The 18,684-nt window shown below is 39.0% G+C and overlaps 2 protein-coding genes across 3 annotated transcripts; one reads left to right on the plus strand and one right to left on the minus strand.

The window, feature by feature from the left end:
- Window positions 1–115: 115 nt before the first annotated feature.
- Window positions 116–8,637, plus strand: dnajb13 (DnaJ heat shock protein family (Hsp40) member B13). 2 transcript variants are annotated; one of them, XM_061962169.1, is made up of 8 exons: window positions 116–597; window positions 682–785; window positions 5,471–5,632; window positions 5,698–5,846; window positions 5,930–6,043; window positions 7,225–7,338; window positions 7,429–7,505; window positions 7,977–8,637. In XM_061962169.1, exons 1-8 carry the CDS (start codon window positions 530–532, stop codon window positions 8,134–8,136), a joined length of 948 nt encoding a protein of 315 aa, XP_061818153.1. In that variant the 5' UTR covers window positions 116–529; the 3' UTR covers window positions 8,137–8,637. The 2 variants fall into 2 exon arrangements, with proteins under 2 accessions (XP_061818153.1, XP_061818154.1); XM_061962170.1 differs by lacking the exons at window positions 116–597; window positions 682–785 and adding an exon at window positions 1,278–1,411.
- A 2,989-nt stretch (window positions 8,638–11,626) lies between these two features.
- LOC133607116 (dicarboxylate carrier UCP2-like) lies at window positions 11,627–16,902 on the minus strand. Its single transcript, XM_061961576.2, has 7 exons — window positions 16,345–16,902; window positions 14,850–14,986; window positions 14,563–14,770; window positions 14,297–14,494; window positions 14,128–14,229; window positions 12,719–12,899; window positions 11,627–12,638 (listed from the first exon to the last, which is right to left on the minus strand). The coding sequence occupies exons 2-7, from the start codon at window positions 14,976–14,978 to the stop codon at window positions 12,533–12,535; spliced, it is 924 nt and encodes a 307-aa protein (XP_061817560.1). The 5' UTR covers window positions 14,979–14,986; window positions 16,345–16,902; the 3' UTR covers window positions 11,627–12,532.
- Between the last annotated feature and the right edge of the window lie 1,782 nt (window positions 16,903–18,684).

The following is an 18,684-nucleotide window of genomic DNA, read 5'->3' on the forward strand; positions in this document are numbered from 1 at the left end:
GTTGCTAAATGTATTGGATTATAGCAATTTTTCTACGTTTTTTGTATGTACCCGACCGATATAGTTTCGCCTCTACCCTTGGTTGACTGTCCCTTAACTCCTCCCCTCAGCTGGCGTCTCCTAGCAACTGATGTAAACACTTCTACTGTTGTGGAAGAAGTTAATTGTTGGTGTTCGTAAACGTGTTACTACGCTTTGAACCCATTTCCAATGAAGTTTTGTCATGTTATTCATGCGATTCATTGATTATTGAAGACGAAAGGTACACATATTTTGTCAAATTTACTGGACGGATTTAAGACGTCGGGTGGATAACGCCAGCCATCCTTCGCTTCAAAAGAACTCTCAGGTTATCTATCCCGACGGTATTCCAGGACCATCATCCGTATTTATGTTTACCGGATTAAAGACTTGGACTGCTAAAATACTTAGGGATTTATTTTTTTGATTTCATGCAAATCCTCGCCACGTGTGGATAAAAATATACTTGACTAAGCTTTATTGTATTCATTTTCGCTAGAAAAAAAATATGTGCAGCGAATACTACGAGAGGCTTGAAATAAACCGGAATGCTACAGACGCAGACATTAAAAAGGCGTAAGTCTACTTTTACGATAGACCAATCACAGATGGCTTTATTGTCATGTTGTCTTGTCACGTAGCTGAATACTTTTTCTCTAGGTATCGACGCCTTGCACTCAAGTTTCATCCGAGCAGCAACAAAGAACCAGAAAGTGCAGAGATATATTACCTACTGGGGGAAGCCTACGACGTTTTGAGTGACCGTAAGCACATTTATGTTGATCATATCGTCTTTTGGCTTTCCGGTGTTGTGCCCTCCACTGCGCATGTGTACAAAGAGACCTGTTTTTTTAATGTCTAATCTAACCGGAAGGATATTTAAGTTGCCTTTTAGAGTACATTTTAAGCTATATTGGTTCATTAACCAATCAAACGATTTAATATACGATTTACTGTTATGATATCGATAAGAAGATACCGAAAATCAACGTATATAGCGTTTTTGTTTGTTTGTTTTGCGTCTTTTGGCTTTATACAGTGTCTTCCGGTGTTGTGCCCTCCACTGCGCATGTGTACAAGAGGGACTACAACGCGTTCTCGAGACCTGTTTTAATGTTCTAACCGGAAGGATACTTAAGTTGACATTTAGAGTAAATTTTAAGCTATATTGGTTTATCGTAGACATTAGATAGATAGCCAGGTAAAATCCACACATTAAAAACCGGTTAAAGTGTTACGCATGCGCAGTAGTAAGGGCATGCACAAGTCGATGTTGACGCACATCTCATCAGAACACCTGGTTACCAGCAGGTGGCAGGACAATCAATATTATATTTTATTATATTAGCAATGAGCTCAAATACTGAACAAGTAATGACGCTGGGAGAAGGTATCAGTAACAGTTTTTGTCGTTATTGTTTTTTACAAAGCTTCATGAAAATGTAAAACTTCTCCACAAGGTAGAGCAACTTCAATCTTGTGTATTTACATTCATTGTTTGGAATCGGGGTCTTTCTGTGTGGAGTTTGCATGTTCTCCCCGTGCCTGCGTGGGTTCCCTCCGGGTACTCCGGCTTCCTCCCACCTCCAAAGACATGCACCTGGGGATAGGTTGATTGGCAACACTAAATTGGCCCTAGTGTGTGAATGTGAGTGTGAATGTTGTCTGTCTATCTGTGTTGGCCCTGCGATGAGGTGGCGACTTGTCCCGGGTGTACCCCGCCTTCCGCCCGTGTGCAGCTGAGATAGGCTGCAGCACCCCCGCGACCCCGAAAGGGACAAGCGGTAGAAAAATGGATGGATGGATGTTTGGTATGCATTAGAACACGGGTGTCCATATAGTTTTTTCCACGGAGGGACACTTACTGACAAATACAATATATAGCTCAAGTTTGGTTCTGGGGACCCTTCAGGTCATAAAAAGGTCCTGTATCCATCCATCCATTTTCTACCGCTTTTTCCCTTCAGGGTCACGGGGGCGCTGGAGCCTATCTCAGCTACAATCGGCGGAAGGCGGGGTACACCCTGGACAAGTCGCCAACTCATCGCTGATTTTTTATTTATTTTTAACACTTAGTTGTAGATCAACTTCAGGTCAACCTGTCTTTATAAAGTTTTTTTGTTTGTTAGTTTTATGCCCTTTTTTCTGGAATCCCTGTTTTTATGGCAACGACACAAAATATGCAATATTTTACCCCATTTTTTAAAGTAGAATATTTGATGTAAAATTAATTGGAACATTAAAAATCGGTCAATTGTTCATAACATTAACGCCATCATCATTATTATTTTGATCAATGAGTTTCCAACTAAAATTATTTGGCATCCAAAAGGGTCCCGCTCATAAAAGCGGTAAATTTACGGTCAATTTTATACCGAATTACTGTAAATTGATAATTGTTTTACATAACACTAAACCAGTGAAGTTGGCACGTTGTGTAAATCGTAAATAAAAACAGAATACAATGATTTGCAAATTATTTTCAACTTATATTCAATTGAATAGACAGCAAAGACAAGATATTTAATGTTCAAACAGAGAAACATAATTATTTTTTTGCAAATAATCATTAACTTAAAATTTAATGGAAGCAACACATTGCAAAAAATTTAGCACTGGGGCATTTTTACCACTGTGTTACAAGGCCTTTCCTTTTAACAACACTCAGTAAACGTTTGGGAAGCTTTTCAGGTGGAATTCTTTCCCATTATTGCTTGATGTACAGCTTAAGTTGTTCAACAGTCCGGGGGTCTCTGTTGTGATATTTTAGGCTTCATAATGCACCACACATTTTCAATGGGAGACAGGTCTGGACTACAGGCAGGCCAGTCTAGTACCCGCACTCTTTTACTACGAAGCCACGCTGTTCTAACACGTGCAGAATGTGGCTTGGCATTGTCTTGCTGAAATAACGTTGGTAACGTTGCTTGGATGGCAACATATGTTGCTCCAAAACCTGTATGTACCTTTCAGCATTAATGGTACCTTCACAGATTTGTAAGTTACCCATTCCTTGGACACTAATACACACTCCCATACCATCATAGATGCTGGCTTTTGAACTTTGCGCCTTTAACAATCCGGATCGTTCTTTTCCTCTTTGGTCCAGAGGACACGACGTCCACAGTTTCCAAAAAAATTTGAAATGTGGACTCGTCAGACCAAAGAACACTTGTACACTTTGCATCAGTCCATCTTAGATGAGCTCGGGCCCAGCAAAATCAGCGGCCTTTCTGGGTGTTGTTGATAAATGGCTTTCGCTTTGCATAGTAGAGTTTTAACTTGCACTTACAGATGTAGCGAAGAACTGTTGTTACTGACAATGGTTTTCGGAAATGTTCCTGAGCCCATGTGGTGATATCCTTTACGCACTGATATCGCTTTTTCATGCAGTACCGTTTGAAGGATCGAAGGTCCGTAATATCATCGCTTACGTGCAGTGATTTCTCCGGATTCTCTGAACCTTTTGAGGATATTACGGACCGTAGATGGTGAAATCCCTAAATTCCTTGCAATAGCTTGTTGAGAAATGTTGTTCTTAAACAGTTCGATAATTTGCCCAAGCATTTGTTGACAAAGTGGTGACCCTCGCCCCATCCTTGTTTGTGAATGACTGAGCATTTCATGGAATCTACTTTTATACCCAATCATGGCACCCACCTGTTCCCAATTAGCCTGTTTACCTGTGGGATGTTCCTAATAAGTGTTTGATGAGCATTCCTTAACTTTATCAGTCTTTTTTGCCACTTGTGCCAGCTTTTTTGAAACAGGTTGCAGGCATCAAATTCCAAATGAGTTAATATTTGCAAAAAATAAAAATTTCCAGTTCGAACGTTAAGTATCTTGTCTTTGCAGTGTATTCAATTGAATATAAGTTGAAAAGGATTTGCAAATCATTGTATTCTGTTTTTATTTATGATTTACACAAAGTGCCAACTTCACTAGTTTTGGGTTTTGTATGATCAAATTCAGGTGACTCAGCTGCTATTTTTTCTTCTTGTAAAATGTACTGTTGTTTTTACAGTGTATTACTATAAATTGTAAAACAGGACCACTGTTAATTTTACTGTAAAATTCTAGCGACTGAGCTGCCAATATAAATCTGCCTTTTTTCTTTTTTTTTTCCTGTGTACAGTGTTTACAAAGTACAGTAGCTGCCTGTTATTTGCAGGGGTTGCATTCTGATAAAAACTGCAATGAATGGCCACTTTTATAAGAAACTCCCAAAAATGCCAATTTTTGACCCTCTAAACCACAAGCGTTAAACTGAAGGCCCTGCGGCCGGACCTGGCCCACCACATCATTTTATGTGGCCCGCAAAAGCCTGGAACTAATGTGCATTAATAAAGTACTTAAAAATACATGTACTGCATGCAATTGATTATATTTGTATTCAATATTATCGAATAATGTCCCAAATATATTATAATGCATTACAAACTTTTTTTTTCGTAAAATAAAAATACTCAAATATCTGCTTGATTTATGTATAAATCTAATCTAATATGTTCATTTGGAGTTACATTTAAAGGAATTTAGGTTGGAAATTAGTTATAATCTGTAATAATAGTGAACTATTAGTTTTGTGTTTCCTACAATGTAACAAATATTATATTATCATACATTACAAACTTTTTTTGTTAACATGAAAATAAATATCTGATTGACTAATGATTTCAAAGCAAGTTATCCATTAAATTGTAAATTGGAAAAAAAGACAATAGATTTTACGGTAAAAAAAAAAAAACAACCCAAAAAAACCAACTGGCTGCTCAGTCGCCAGGATCTTACTGTTAAAAAAAAACCATGGCACCATTTTTCCATTTACAGTAAGTACTACACCGCAAAAACAACCACAGATTTTACGATAAAAAACTGTCAGCTCTGTAGCCAGAATTTTATCGTAAAAAAACAGTGTTACCAATTTTCTATTTACAGTAATATTCTGTCAAAAAACAGTAAATTCTATGGTAAAATTCTGGCAACTGAGCTGCCAGTCTACGTACTTTTTTTTTTTTTTTTTACAGAATACTTAAAAGCATATATAATAATTACATGCATTGGCAATTGTGTAATAATATAATGAGGAAAATCTCTATACATTATATTCATATATTATTCACTGTTACAAGCGGCCCTTTGAGCGCAGCCATAACTGCGACGTGGCCCTTACTGAAAAGGAGTTCGACACCCCTGCTCTAAATTCTGTAATGTGCGTCTCAGTTATTCCACACATCATACATTCAGTTGTACACATTTAGAAATAGTACACAGTATGCACTCCATCTCTCTTGGCAAAGCATCTTCCAGTGCTGGAGAGTAGTGAGTGAATGATGAGTCAGCATCCTGTGATGGATTCATAGCTGCAGATAGAGCCATCAACTGGTATACAAGGGTGTCAATCAAAAATGGAGTGTATGTCATATTTACGCTTGTAATGTTGTGACAGCTCGCAAAAGGGCAACCTATGACAAGTTTGGAGTGGAAGGTCTCAAAGGTGGAATCCCTTACGAGTTTGGGAGCGGCGGAGCTTGGTCGTCTAAATATGTCTACCACGGAAACCCTGACAAAACCTTCCGACAGTTTTTCGGCAGCGACAACCCGTTTGCAGGTACGACAATGACAATGGTGGTGTGTAGATGTTGGTCGTCTTTATAATGCCTTGCCATTTGTCAGACTTCTACACAAATGATGCCCCACTGCTGCTGGGGGGCCTCCTGCCAGAAGAGGTAAAGACCCAAGACCCCCCAATTGAGAGGGATCTCCATTTGTCCCTGGATGACCTCTTTCATGGTTGTACCAAAAAAATCAAAATATCTCGTAGGGTAAGTCCTCCCTGCACATGATCCAAAGATACACAGATGTTAAAAATAATAATAAATACATGTATTGTGATTTAATTGTGCAGGTTATGAATGATGATGGCTACACTTCTGGTATTAAGGATAAGATTTTATCAATAGATGTCAAACCTGGATGGAAAGAAGGCACAAGGATTATTTTTTCTAAAGAAGGGGATCAGGTGAGAGACTTGTTTTTTAAAAGAGGCGTACAATTATGTCAGTAATCACGTCCTGTTTTTCTTAAATAACATGATTATTCATTTGGATGCCTGCAGTGTAATACTATGTAAAGATGTGAATAAGTGATATCTAGTGGGTGGCTCGTCACTCTAATATTACTCAATTTACACTGAAAACTCAAACATGCTGATCAGCTCCCAAATTGTTTGAATAAAAAAATCCACAGGAATTAAATTTAATAATAATAATAATGAAATGAGAATTAATTAAAAATGACACTTACCTTCATCATATTTATTAGCTGTACTGGCAATGTTTTAATGATCATTTTAACATTCCTAACGGTCAAAAAAGTGTAAATCTGTGCTGCATAAGAAAACAAAATAACATTTAAATTTCAACTAAATAAACTTCCTAAAGCAAAAATAAGCAACTTTGAACATGTGACTGGAAAAGTGAATTAATGACGGATGATCTCAAAATGATTTTTTTTAGTTGAGTATATAATATATTTTAAATTTTTATTGTTATTATTATAATTTTCCTTTGGCTAATCAAAAACTAGACATAGCTTGCGATTTTGTTTTGGAAATGTAATAAATACGACGACACAGCAAAACATACATAATGCACTAAAAATAATAATACAAAAATATAAATCGATATAAATAAATATGGCTACAATAGAAAATATTTGGCATAGGCTCCCATTATACACCCATTCTTTTATGTTATCAATGTGTATCTAATGTTTACTTTATAATAACTCACATTATTAACCGTATCCACTCGGCATCCATTGCACCGGTCTGCAGTCCCCTCCAAGGTTTCTCATTATGCCCATTGGGTTGAGTTTTTTTTCTTGCCGTGATGTGGGATCTTAGCTGAGGATGTCGTTGTGGCTTGTGCAGCCCTTTGAGACTCTTGTGATTAAGGGCTATATAAATACATTCTGATTGATTGATTGATTGATTGATTGATTGATTGACTTCGTCTGAATGACTGCTGTGGAAAAAATAAAAACATATTAACTGGACTGGCAAAATAAAGTACAAAATTTTGAATTTTTCACTTATTTCTATTTTGCCTTTTTTTAACCATCAATCCCAGTAATATAGTAACTAGCCACATCTAGACACACCTTAATAATCATTATTATTATTATTATTATAACGTTTAGGGTCCAGGCAAGATCCCTGCAGATATCGTGTTCATTGTGCGCCAGAAGAGTCACCCTCTGTTTATAAGACAAAACAATGACCTGATTTATAAGGCCCAGATCTCTCTCGCAATGGTGAGTTATGATGACACCCTCGATAAAGATGAATATATGTAATGTATGAAAAAACTCGGGCCGAAACCCTCCTCTCTTTCCTACTTACAGGCATTGACAGGTTGTTCTGTCAATGTGGAAACACTCGACGGCAGACTACTCAACGTTCCCATCAACGACATCGTACAGTAAGTACATCAAATATTTAAATATGCTGAACAAAATCAAAGAAGAGCAGATGTTTACAAAATTACCATTTCCGAAGAAGAGTAGGAAGAAGCAGAGTTGTCGGTTTACTTCCTGTGTATACATACAGTATTACCATGTGCTCATGAACGAGCACAAGGCATCGTGATAGTTTATTCCGTAACGAAGGAAGGACAGTAAAATAAGTACAGATTGACAGAAACACTGCATAATAAATTCAGGATACACAACATCAGACACCATTTCTTCAATATTAATACATTAATGAATTTAGTATAAATGATATCAGACGTTGAAGTTCTCTGCATTCTTCTTCCATATACCAACACCATGTGCTTATGTTGATGTTCCTTCCTCCAACTGTTCCATAGTTTTACTCCTCATACTGATTTGGTTTTAGTGTTATTATATTTGAAGGATGTCGTTTCTTCTTTCTGATACGTTTGTCACAGCTTCACTTACCAAAAAGTGGTGACTGGAGAGGGGATGCCACTTTCCCAGAATCCTTCCCAGAGAGGAAACCTCATCCTCACTTTTGGCATACAGTTTCCTGAGCGTCTCTCTCCTGAGAGGAAGGATCTCATCAAACAAGCGCTACTCTTTAAAATTTGATGACGTCTGGAGTTTTTATCAACATGACAGGTCTATGAAGATGAACGTGGGTAAGTTATTGGATTGTGCTGCTTCTCTGCATTTAGCATATTGGCTTTCTTTGTCTCAAGCAAACAACAGCAGCTGAAGAGAGGCGGACAGACATTAGCACACATGTTTTAAGACGTGTAGATAACGCAGACTGCTGAGTCATGCTAAAAACACAAGAACACCACGCACTGTACACAAAATCAAACCCATATGTGCCATACATCAAACATTCTTCCTGCTTCTGTATCTTTTTCGTTTGCATGTTTAGCACTACATCCCTCTTGGCAAAGCATCTTTTCAACACATGTCATAACCACATTTGTTTTTAGTAAACTTCTGACTTGTGACATTCCTCCAGGCAGACCATGCAGCTAACTGCTCATAATATTATGTAATGTGCCGCTCTCATCCGGCTATACAGTGTAACCCAAATATTAGGAAAGTATAATAAACATTGTTTTGTAAATAGTATCTATGTGACAATGTGTATAATGCCATCCTCAAAAAATATGTTTGTTTTCGTGCAGGTGAACCCTAATGTCTACTGTATACTGTACTGTCTTTAAAGAGTACTATGTTCTGACTGAAGTAACTATCTGTGTAGTTTGCTGCCATAGCTTCTATAGAGAACGCACAATGACAAACCTAAAAGAGAAAACTTGCTAAGGGACAGACTGGCTGCCAAAGTGAATTATTGGTATTATTAATACAACTTTTTTTTGTTTGTTAAATCACTGTTATGTGCTCAGTGTCAACAGGCCATAAGCAGAAAAGCCGTGTGGTTATATTTTTATAGATTTATTTGCTGATTCTGCGATTCTCACTCCTGTTAATTTCAGTCCTGTTACTCCAATGAGTCATATCTTTGCCAGATGGATCATTTACAAAAATATACATTTTGAGTACAGTAGTACCGTATTTCTCGGACTATAAGGCGCACTTAAAATCCTTTCATTTTCTCAAAACTCGACAGTGCACCTTATAGCCCGGTGCTATTTACGGAATAATTTTGGTTGTGCTTACCGACCCGGAAGCTATTTTATTTGGTACATGGTGAAATGATAAGTGTGACCAGTAGATGTCAGTCACACATAAGAGATACGTGCAGACTGCAATATGATGGCAAAGTGACAATGTAAACATCCTGTGTAACACAATAAATAATGTTCACTCAACTTTTACTTTCTGACAAGGAGTGTCCTCCACAGTGGACATGTTTATATAAGTTTGGAAAATGTTCTTTCCCAGAAAAGTTAACTAACAATTTAACTTTTAATCATGTAGATACCTCACAAACGGATGTTTGGCTCAGCTAGCTTTAAATCTTTTTTCTGGGAGCCAGGGTGTACCCAACCCCGCTTATATCAGGTAGATTTTCAGTGTACTCGTATATCCCGCGGTTGACATTTTTTGGGGGGTGATATCCCTCAGTGCTGTGCGACGTTACCGGCTGGCTGTATCGCAGACGAAAGTGGCACGCTTTGATTAGCAGAATGCAGACATTCGTACCTCCGCCAAAGAGGTTAGGTTTCCGCCAGGGTTTGTTTGTGTGTTTGTTAGCAACATAACTCAAACAGTTGTGGATGGATTTTGATGATTTTTTTTTCAGGAAATGTCCATCTATCCATCCATCCATTTTCTACCGCTTAATACCTTCGGGGTCGCGGGGGGCGCTGGAGCCTATCTCAGCTACAATCGGGCGGAAGGCGGGGTACACCCTGGACAAGTCGCCACCTCATCACAGAGCCAACACCGATAGACAGACAACATTCACACTCACATTCACACACTAGGGCCAATTTAGTGTTGCCAATCAACCTATCCCCAGGTGCATGTTTTTGGAGGTGGGAGGAAGCCGGAGTACCCGGAGGGAACCCACGCAGTCACGGGGAGAACATGCAAACTCCACACAGAAAGATCCAGAGCCCGGGATTGAACCCAGGACTGCTCAGGACCTTCGTATTGTGAGGCAGACGCACTAACCCCTCTGCCACCATGCTGCCTAAATGTCCTAAAAAAAACAATTCCTCTTATATACTACAAACACACTTCACTTCCTGCGTACGGCAATCCACGCCTCTCACCTGCGCAGAGGATTCTGGGAGATGTCGTTTATTTTCAGACCCGGCCAACGCCTAAGCGACAGAAAAAAAACTAAACACCAGGGATTTGTTTGATACGTCACGCGTTACGTCATTATTGTGAAGACTTTGAAACCGCATTACCGCGATATCTACAATATCGTTACATCCCTACAAGTTATATTTATATTGGGGTAATCAGAGTCACCTACCTCTTTAAAGTTTTACATATCATTGCAGCGACTATTTTTTCAAACGAGGTACAGCACAACTTTATCGCCTGTCTCATCATCTGTTTTGGCTACACACATACATCTTCACCTTCTTCCTGATGTCGACCATTTTTTTTAAATTTCAGCCTGTGTGCGGGTTTCGGAGCACACAGCTTTGGCAGGCTCACAATCTCAACCCTTTTTCGTTCGCTTGAAACACGAGACAGAAGCTCCGCCTACTGCTCAGTGGTGAATTGTGATTGGACATAGTGTCCAAATCTGAGGCAAATGGCTAATTTCAATTTGATTTGCGTGTTTATAAGGGGCCCAGGCACACAGAAGACATCTCTGATTCATTCCAAATTGATGGGAGTGTAACAAAGAATTGTGCTTGGATTAGTATGTGTGCACACTTTCATACATCTAAAAAAAAATTTGGGCGTTTTCTGGATTTGAACATAAGCCCATTTTTAGTAGGAAATCCATGCAGGTCTTAACACTTGAGGCCCCAGATGTTTTGGGTGGATCTCATGGGGTTCGCTGTGACATTTGATACGCCAACTAATGGCCTGGATGCTCGTTACTCAAATTTGTGCTTGCAACTTAAAATATAGCAATTACCTGAGGCATAGCTCTTATCTCAAAACACTCTCAAGTTGAGGTACCACTGTAGTTCAATATATGGGCCGGTATAGCTCGGTTGGTAGAGCGGCCGTGCCAGCAACTTGAGGGTTCCAGGTTCGACCCCAGCTTCTGTCATCCTAGTCACTGCCGTTGTGTCCTTGGGCAAGACACTTTACCCACCTGCTCCCAGTGCCACCCACACTGGTTTAAATGTAACTTAGATATTGGGTTTCACTATGTAAAGCGCTTTGAGTCACTAGAGAAAAGCGCTATATAAATATAATTCACTAATTCACTTCATGTGTACTATCAAATTTAGAGTTGGAAAGACAGACATTCCCATTTAATTTGAGAGCTACAACCAAGCAAATGTCACTGATTCGGTGGAACGTCCAATTAAAAAAAAACATACTTAGGTTCGATCCTTGTGATTGTAATTTGCAATGGTTGGCAACTGCACTACATCATGCTAAACTGTGAAATGTGTTATAAATTAGTAACCAAAGGGAATGTGTACCTAATGTTGTGTATTCATGTATTGGATGGAACTTTATTGTCATCGCACTTAAAAAGTACAACAAAATTATTTTTTTTTAATTACAAACCCGTTCAGGATCACACATACATCATACAGGGTATACAGAACAGGAACATTGTGGTCGCCACGAAGGCGGCGCCCCGTAATAGGTGGGGAAAGGTAAACAGGGGGTGAGTAAAAAGAAAGTAGATTCCAGACAATCTTCTATGAAGGTGCGGGGGGCTCAGTTTGGGGCCAGTAAAAAAAGCTCTAGCTACAATAGCACAAATAGAACACGTAACGACACACAGAAAACAAAGGACTTCTTCGGGTGGGCATCCGGTTCAGGCCTCTGGCGCTGCTCCGTCCACCTTCACACCACAAGGAGATAAGCAGTGACAAAGGCGTGTGGTGGGGGTCTATGTGCATGTCTGTGTGTGTGTTATGTCTGCAGGCCTGGAGTCGCTCCGCACGAACAAAATTATCGATTTGCAGCAAATCCTAGTATTTATTACATACCCTACAACGGACTGTAAACTCAACAAAACTGGCACATTGCAGTAAAGGCTCAGTGTGTGCTTAAAAACATAACATTATTATACAACATTTCCACAGGATTCTTTGACTTTAATCTTGTAAAAATAAAAATCTAACACCACATTTTGATCCTCATATTTTGGTACCCTTCCACATGCATCCACGTGCGCTCCTAAAATCCAAAGAGGTCTGAAGTCCACGCAGGAATTCGCTTCACTTCCTCTTTTGACAAATGTCAGTTTAATTATGGCAAGTCCGTCTTGCGTCTACCTGAGCTTTGACCACAAGAAAGGCATCTGAGGTGCTCCCTGCGGCCTCCTGTGACTGGTGCTAATGACCGTGATGATCCACCATTGTGGAAAGTTTCAACTTCTGTACACCAAACGCTGTTTTGGTCAAAACGGTGACTCCCAATATTTGGTCATGCCTCGTTTGATTTGTTCGTAGGTCACAAACATGACAATGTTCCAGGAGCCCAGTCGCAGGAAAGAAGGCATAAACCTGAGAAAGGGAACATTATCAAACATTAGAAAAAAGTGTACAGTAGGCCGATGCTATTTGTTGACGTGATGACAACACACCCTTTATAGAAGGCTGCGGGTCCTTCATTCTTCAGCATGGTGACCGCACAGTTGATGGCGCTGCTGTACTGGTTGGTGCCTGAATTCATGAAGCGCGTTTTAACCACGTCCACAGGCGACGCCACCACTGTGGTACAGAAGCCTGCACCGAAGGCAGCCGTGAAATGACACGGCAGGTTGTCTGCAAAGGAACAATAGCGATTAAACAAACGCATCTGTTATCATTTGAATATAGCATATAATAGAGCGGGGGTGTCCAACCTTTGTCCACACAGGGCTGGATAGGGATCGGTACCTTTCACATTTGAACTGATAAGGTCCCAATTTATGGTATTTTTTTTGTGTCTTAATAGGTGTTAATTGTTTGAAAAAAAATATCTAGGTAAAATTTAAAAATGAGCTTATTATGATAACTGTGCTGTCCCGTTATCTTGTTTTCTTATTACATTTCTGAGTCTCATTTGCAAGTATTATATGGTAGATTTTGCATGCAGTTGCAATTCCAAGGCGTTAGATGGCAGTAGTGAATAGACTACGGCGTGTTGCCTTAGCCAGGAAGTAGTCGTTGCCATGAAGTTGAATGTGCCAGTCTATTTTTGAATGATTGAAACTTTTATTAGTAGATTGCACAATATAGTACATATTCCGTACAATTGACCACTAAGTTTTTCAACTTGTTTAAGTCGGGGTCCAAGTAAATCAATTCATGGTAAAGTCTTATGTCTTATGTTACAGTGTTTATACTATAAGTATTGTACTTATTACACACCAGCTGTTTGATTGTAACGTGCATCTTAGCGTAGTTTTTATTACCAAATTTGGAGGTATTGATATAGTGATGTAGAATCGCTAAGGCTAATCAGTAGCATGTATATGGCAAAGCCAATGTAGATTAGCATCAAGCTAGCACATTTTGGAAAAGAGACTTTAATTGAAGCAATCATTTGGACACAAATGCAATTTTTTTGTCAGAATGTCATACAGGACTTTTTTATGTGTTACTTGAATGCATTACATTTATTTGTTCAAAATACACCCAGCCAGGATGTATTTTGAAGTAAAACATTTTCAAAGTCTCTTCACTCATCTTTGCAGTGAGTTAAAGCAGTTAAGGTAAAGGAGCATGTACAGTACAAGTTCATTGCATGATTAATCTGCGTATAAACATGATTAATGCGGTTTTCTTTTGTGATTAATCACATTAGTTAACTTTTTTATTTTATTATTAATTGAATGTTGTCTGTCTATCTGTGTTGGCCCCGCGATGAGGTGGCGACTTGTCCAGGGTGTACCCCGCCTTCCGTCCGATTGTAGCTGCGCCCCCCGCGACCCCGAAGGGAATAAGCGGTAGAAAATGGATGGATGGATGGATATGTTATGTAATGTTCAGTCTTTTGCCTTTTGCTCACCTGACATCAAGTTGTACTTCAGGATGAGCTCCTTGATGATGTCATAGGTCACCAGCTCCGAACAGTTAACGATGGCGTTGCGAGTGATGTTGGGCATGCAGCCTGCATGAACGCAAGAGGAGCGTTACAGCACGTCTGAGTAGATTGAAATGTTATGTAATCCTCGTACCTTTCCAGAGCCCCCGCACGCCCTCGTCCCGGGCAATGGTCTTGTAGGCGTCCAGAGTGCCGTTATATCTTCTCCCGCCGTCTGACAGGCGAGCCTGGGCCTGAAAGCGTACTTTCACCACGTCTGTCGGTTGAGCAAAGGCCACAGCCATGGCGCCGGTGGTGCATCCCGCCATGAGCCGGATTACGATCCCAGAACCTTTTTTCACGACACATCCAATCGTCACGATCAAAGTCGCCGTTTGGCTGGACGAGGATCGTACTCACTTTCCGTGCCGCGGGTGTAGAACTGCTTCATGGAGTCGTAAAGGCCGATTCGTACCGAGGCGAAGCTCATCTGCCTCTGCAGCCCTGCCACCAGGCCGTTGTAAAGACTCCTGGGCCCTTCAGTGCGCACCATAGTGCTGATGGTGCCAAACACGCCGCGGTATTTCTTCGCATTGCCACCATCCGATTTCTGACTCTCTCCCTGAACCTGAAGGCAACATAAGCACAAACATTCACAGCAAAATCCAACTCCACGTCAACTATCATAGTTGTATATCGTCCTGTACCTGGAGTCGCACTTTGGCCGTGTCCAGTGGGAAGGTGATGAGGTCAGCGATGCATGCGGCAGTGCCAGCACCAAAGAACTTCACAGTCGCTGAAGGCATCACGTCTTTGGCTTTCATGACGACGGCCATTTTTGCACCTACATTGTAACACAAAAAAATGCTCTTATTTGACCTTATATATTCAGCTTACTATTTGCCAGCTTTTTCCCTTCATTTTAAACTTAAGTCTCACTATATGGCAGTACTTTGCAAATACTGTGTCGGGGCAAAGCAGGATTCGTATTATATGAATATGTACTATATATTTTTTCTCTGCTTAACGAATCCCAAAGACTGAGCATTCTTGAAATATTACAAATTGTGTTTTATAAACTTTACTTGGGTAATTGTTGGAAGTTGTTAACAGTTGAAAACCGCTGCTGTATGGTATTGAAACCATATTATTTATTGCAGCCAATCGGTTTTTAACATCAATAACCAAATTGGAAATACATGCAAAAGGTAACAATGGTATGGTTTTATCAAATAAAATTATGCTTAGTGCCCCAATTTAGCCAGAATAAATTACAATATAACGATGATTATTAAAATCAAATAATTACTAAGAGTAGTTATAATAACTTTATTTAGTTAAAATACATTTAATTTTTATTTTAAATCTAAATATTAGTATTAGATTTGTAATTGTTATAAATATCATGTGTATTATTTATAACAATTGTCGTACTATATAATCAACCATCAATAATTACAATAGCTATAATATGGGTTTATGTCAAAATACAAATAAATAAATTAGTGTTATATTTATAATATATTTATTATTTATATCCATCATTATACTATATAATTATGTGGGTGCATATACAGTATGCGTTTACAAAAGCACCTTAAAGACAGACATCTCATCACAACATACTGTAGTAATAGATATTAGTATTGTAATAATTATGATTATAATAAATAAAATATTTTATATTCATGAATACTATTATAATATATAATCAATCATAAATACTTCATGATCATTATAATATGGACTGGTTTATAAATAAATAAATAAATCTCCTTAAAGACAATACATATTAACATTACAATATTTTTAATTATAATAAACATTTATTATTTATCATTATTATTATACTATATAATTAACCATCAATAATTTGTATATTTATATTGATAATAATGTTTGCTCATGTATAAATAAAAACATATCAGGTCACATCACAACATAGTAATGAGTATTATATTTATAATTGTAATAATTATATATGATTATTTGATTATATAATTTAATTATACATGACAAAATGAAAGTGGCGATGGGAACCACACTCAAATAGTTTGATACCTGATACATTGACATATTCATACATTGACTTTCATTGTCCAATCAAATACTTTAGACAACAATCATGTAATATTCTGGCACAGTACTACGAGCATTAAAGTGCTGTATAGTTGCTTCACATACAGAAGTGTAGAAGTTTACCTCTGTTATAGTCCACTGAAGTGTAATAATCCCCAAGCAGCAAAGTGTAGAGAGGATCCTTGAGGCGTTCCTTCCACTGCCCTCATCTCTTGCTGCCTGCTCACTGTTTGTCTCGTCGCCAAGCGGCTCAATTTATGGCCACCTTTCTGCACATGACCTCAAGGCAGCGTGACGGGCCGGGCCCACCTGTTATGTGAGGCTCATGTTTACCAGTGTGGGACACGCACACAGAACACAGGCAGGATACTTTAGCTCTTGTTGATCTTCACTTTGCAGCGTCACGGCTGGCCGGGGTGGGCTCCTGAAGCGCAGAGGGAAAAAATAGGAAAACATTTGAACATGTAGTCATTTGCAGTCATCACGTGTTGTCATTCTTCTACTTAATCTTGATTCAATGTATGTTGGCAGTGAGTTCATAGGACATGCAGTCCTTTTTGTGTCTATTGGCTCACGTCTGCGGCCAATCAGAGACAGAGACGCCTTATGGAATTCCTGGAGTGTTCTCACTGGGACTTCAAGCCAGTCATAGAAGGCTGCGCTGGATAACACCTTTAATCACTTTTGAAGTGCATCCAAGTAGAGGAGAGGGGTCATTTGGACTCTCCACTAGTATATATACTCGTATCAGCACCAATCTTATCATTTATCATATACAGTCAATGCATGACATTTGTTTGAAATGCAAAATAAAATATTTTCTATCGTTCCATCCCTACAACTTATATCAGTGATTCTCAAACTGTGGTAGGCAGTGTTGGGTTAGTTACTGAAAACCAGTAACTAGTTACAGTTACTTTATTTCAAAAGCAACTCAGTTACTAACTCAGTTACTTACACCAAAAAGTAATGCGTTACTGTGAAAAGTAACTATTAAGTTACTTTTTTTTTTTTTAAGGCTCCCATTAATGCCCTTTTAGCCTTCACTTCAGTACTGTTATTGCACTGGAGAATAATACAATCTGTTGATCAACTTGACATGCATTTGCATCACTGAACTCTGCTAAGCAATGTGGCAAAGACAAAGATATGTTTCAAAGGGCCAATTTATTTTGGGCCAGAACAAATTGACAAAACTATTTTAAATAGCTGCAACATAACATACGTAAGTAACAAACCGCATAATAACAACATGTCACAACATAGCTGTAAACCTGGCTTCACCCAAGGAAGGCACACATGACATGATTATAAGTCATGTCACTATATACAGCACACATACTGCTATACACACGCCTAACCAGGCGTTTTTTTCTCTCAAGGAATTGTGAAATAAAATCATGTCTTCAGTGAAGCCCAGAACACTCTACGCATTTCCCCAGTTTTAGTTTAGAGAAAAGGAAAGATTGGCCTGGCCCACTAGGATCCCTCTTTATGTTTGTGAACATTACAGTCTATACATTTACAGTAATGTTGTAATCAAACACTCTAGAAGTCCAGAATGAAAGTATAAGAAAAAATATATATATAAGAGAATTGACAGAGTGTGTGTACCTTCAGTAATGAATGATGAGCAGAGGCAGAGTTTGGAGTGTCTTCTTTAGCTTGCTTTCCATGTTTATGTACTCACTGTCCACTGTGTCCAGGAACTTGGAAAATGTTTTTGTGCCATTCTCCGTTTGACGCCCGCTATCATGCTAATTAGCTGCCTGAAAGCGGGTGACTCCACTGTAGAAATAGCCTGCATGTCTTCTAGCACATACGCTGCAATGGCTCTATCAATGTTGTCCTGGCTAGCAGTCCCTCCGTTAAAATCCTTAGGTGAAGTGTGTCTCTCTTTACTAGCTTCGTCGAAGCATGTTGCTTTTGTAGCTGTTTCAGCAGATTTGAATTGCTGTTTTGGGCAGTAGATGGGATCTTTGATCCAAGACACAACTTATATTTAACTAAAATGTTATTTTCTTTGTGCTCGACAAATGAAAAGTAGTGAGAATATCTCCATCTGAAGAAACTCGGCTTCGGCTCCGCCATGATGTCTTGTTCGTAAACACAGACACGCCCCCCCCGCCCCACACATACACTCACACTCACACACACACACAGCACGTGACGCGCCTCTTGTGACAGAGGAAGAATCAGAAGGACGACACTGCAGCTCTCTAATAAAACTCAGTTCTCAGTTTCTAGCCGATACTATAAAAAATAACGTAAAATAACGCAGTAACGCATCATGTAGTAACTGAATATAAAAAATAACGCGTTAGACTACTCATTACTCTCGAAAATAACGGCGTTACAGTAATGCATTACAAAGTAACGCGTTAGTCCCAACACTGGTGGTAGGCTCAATAGAGAATCGCTAAAAACTACAACATGGCTGACAGGGAGAAGTTGAGGCACGTA

This window comes from Nerophis lumbriciformis, linkage group LG09, assembly GCF_033978685.3.
Source record: "Nerophis lumbriciformis linkage group LG09, RoL_Nlum_v2.1, whole genome shotgun sequence".
Lineage (NCBI taxonomy): Eukaryota > Metazoa > Chordata > Actinopteri > Syngnathiformes > Syngnathidae > Nerophis > Nerophis lumbriciformis.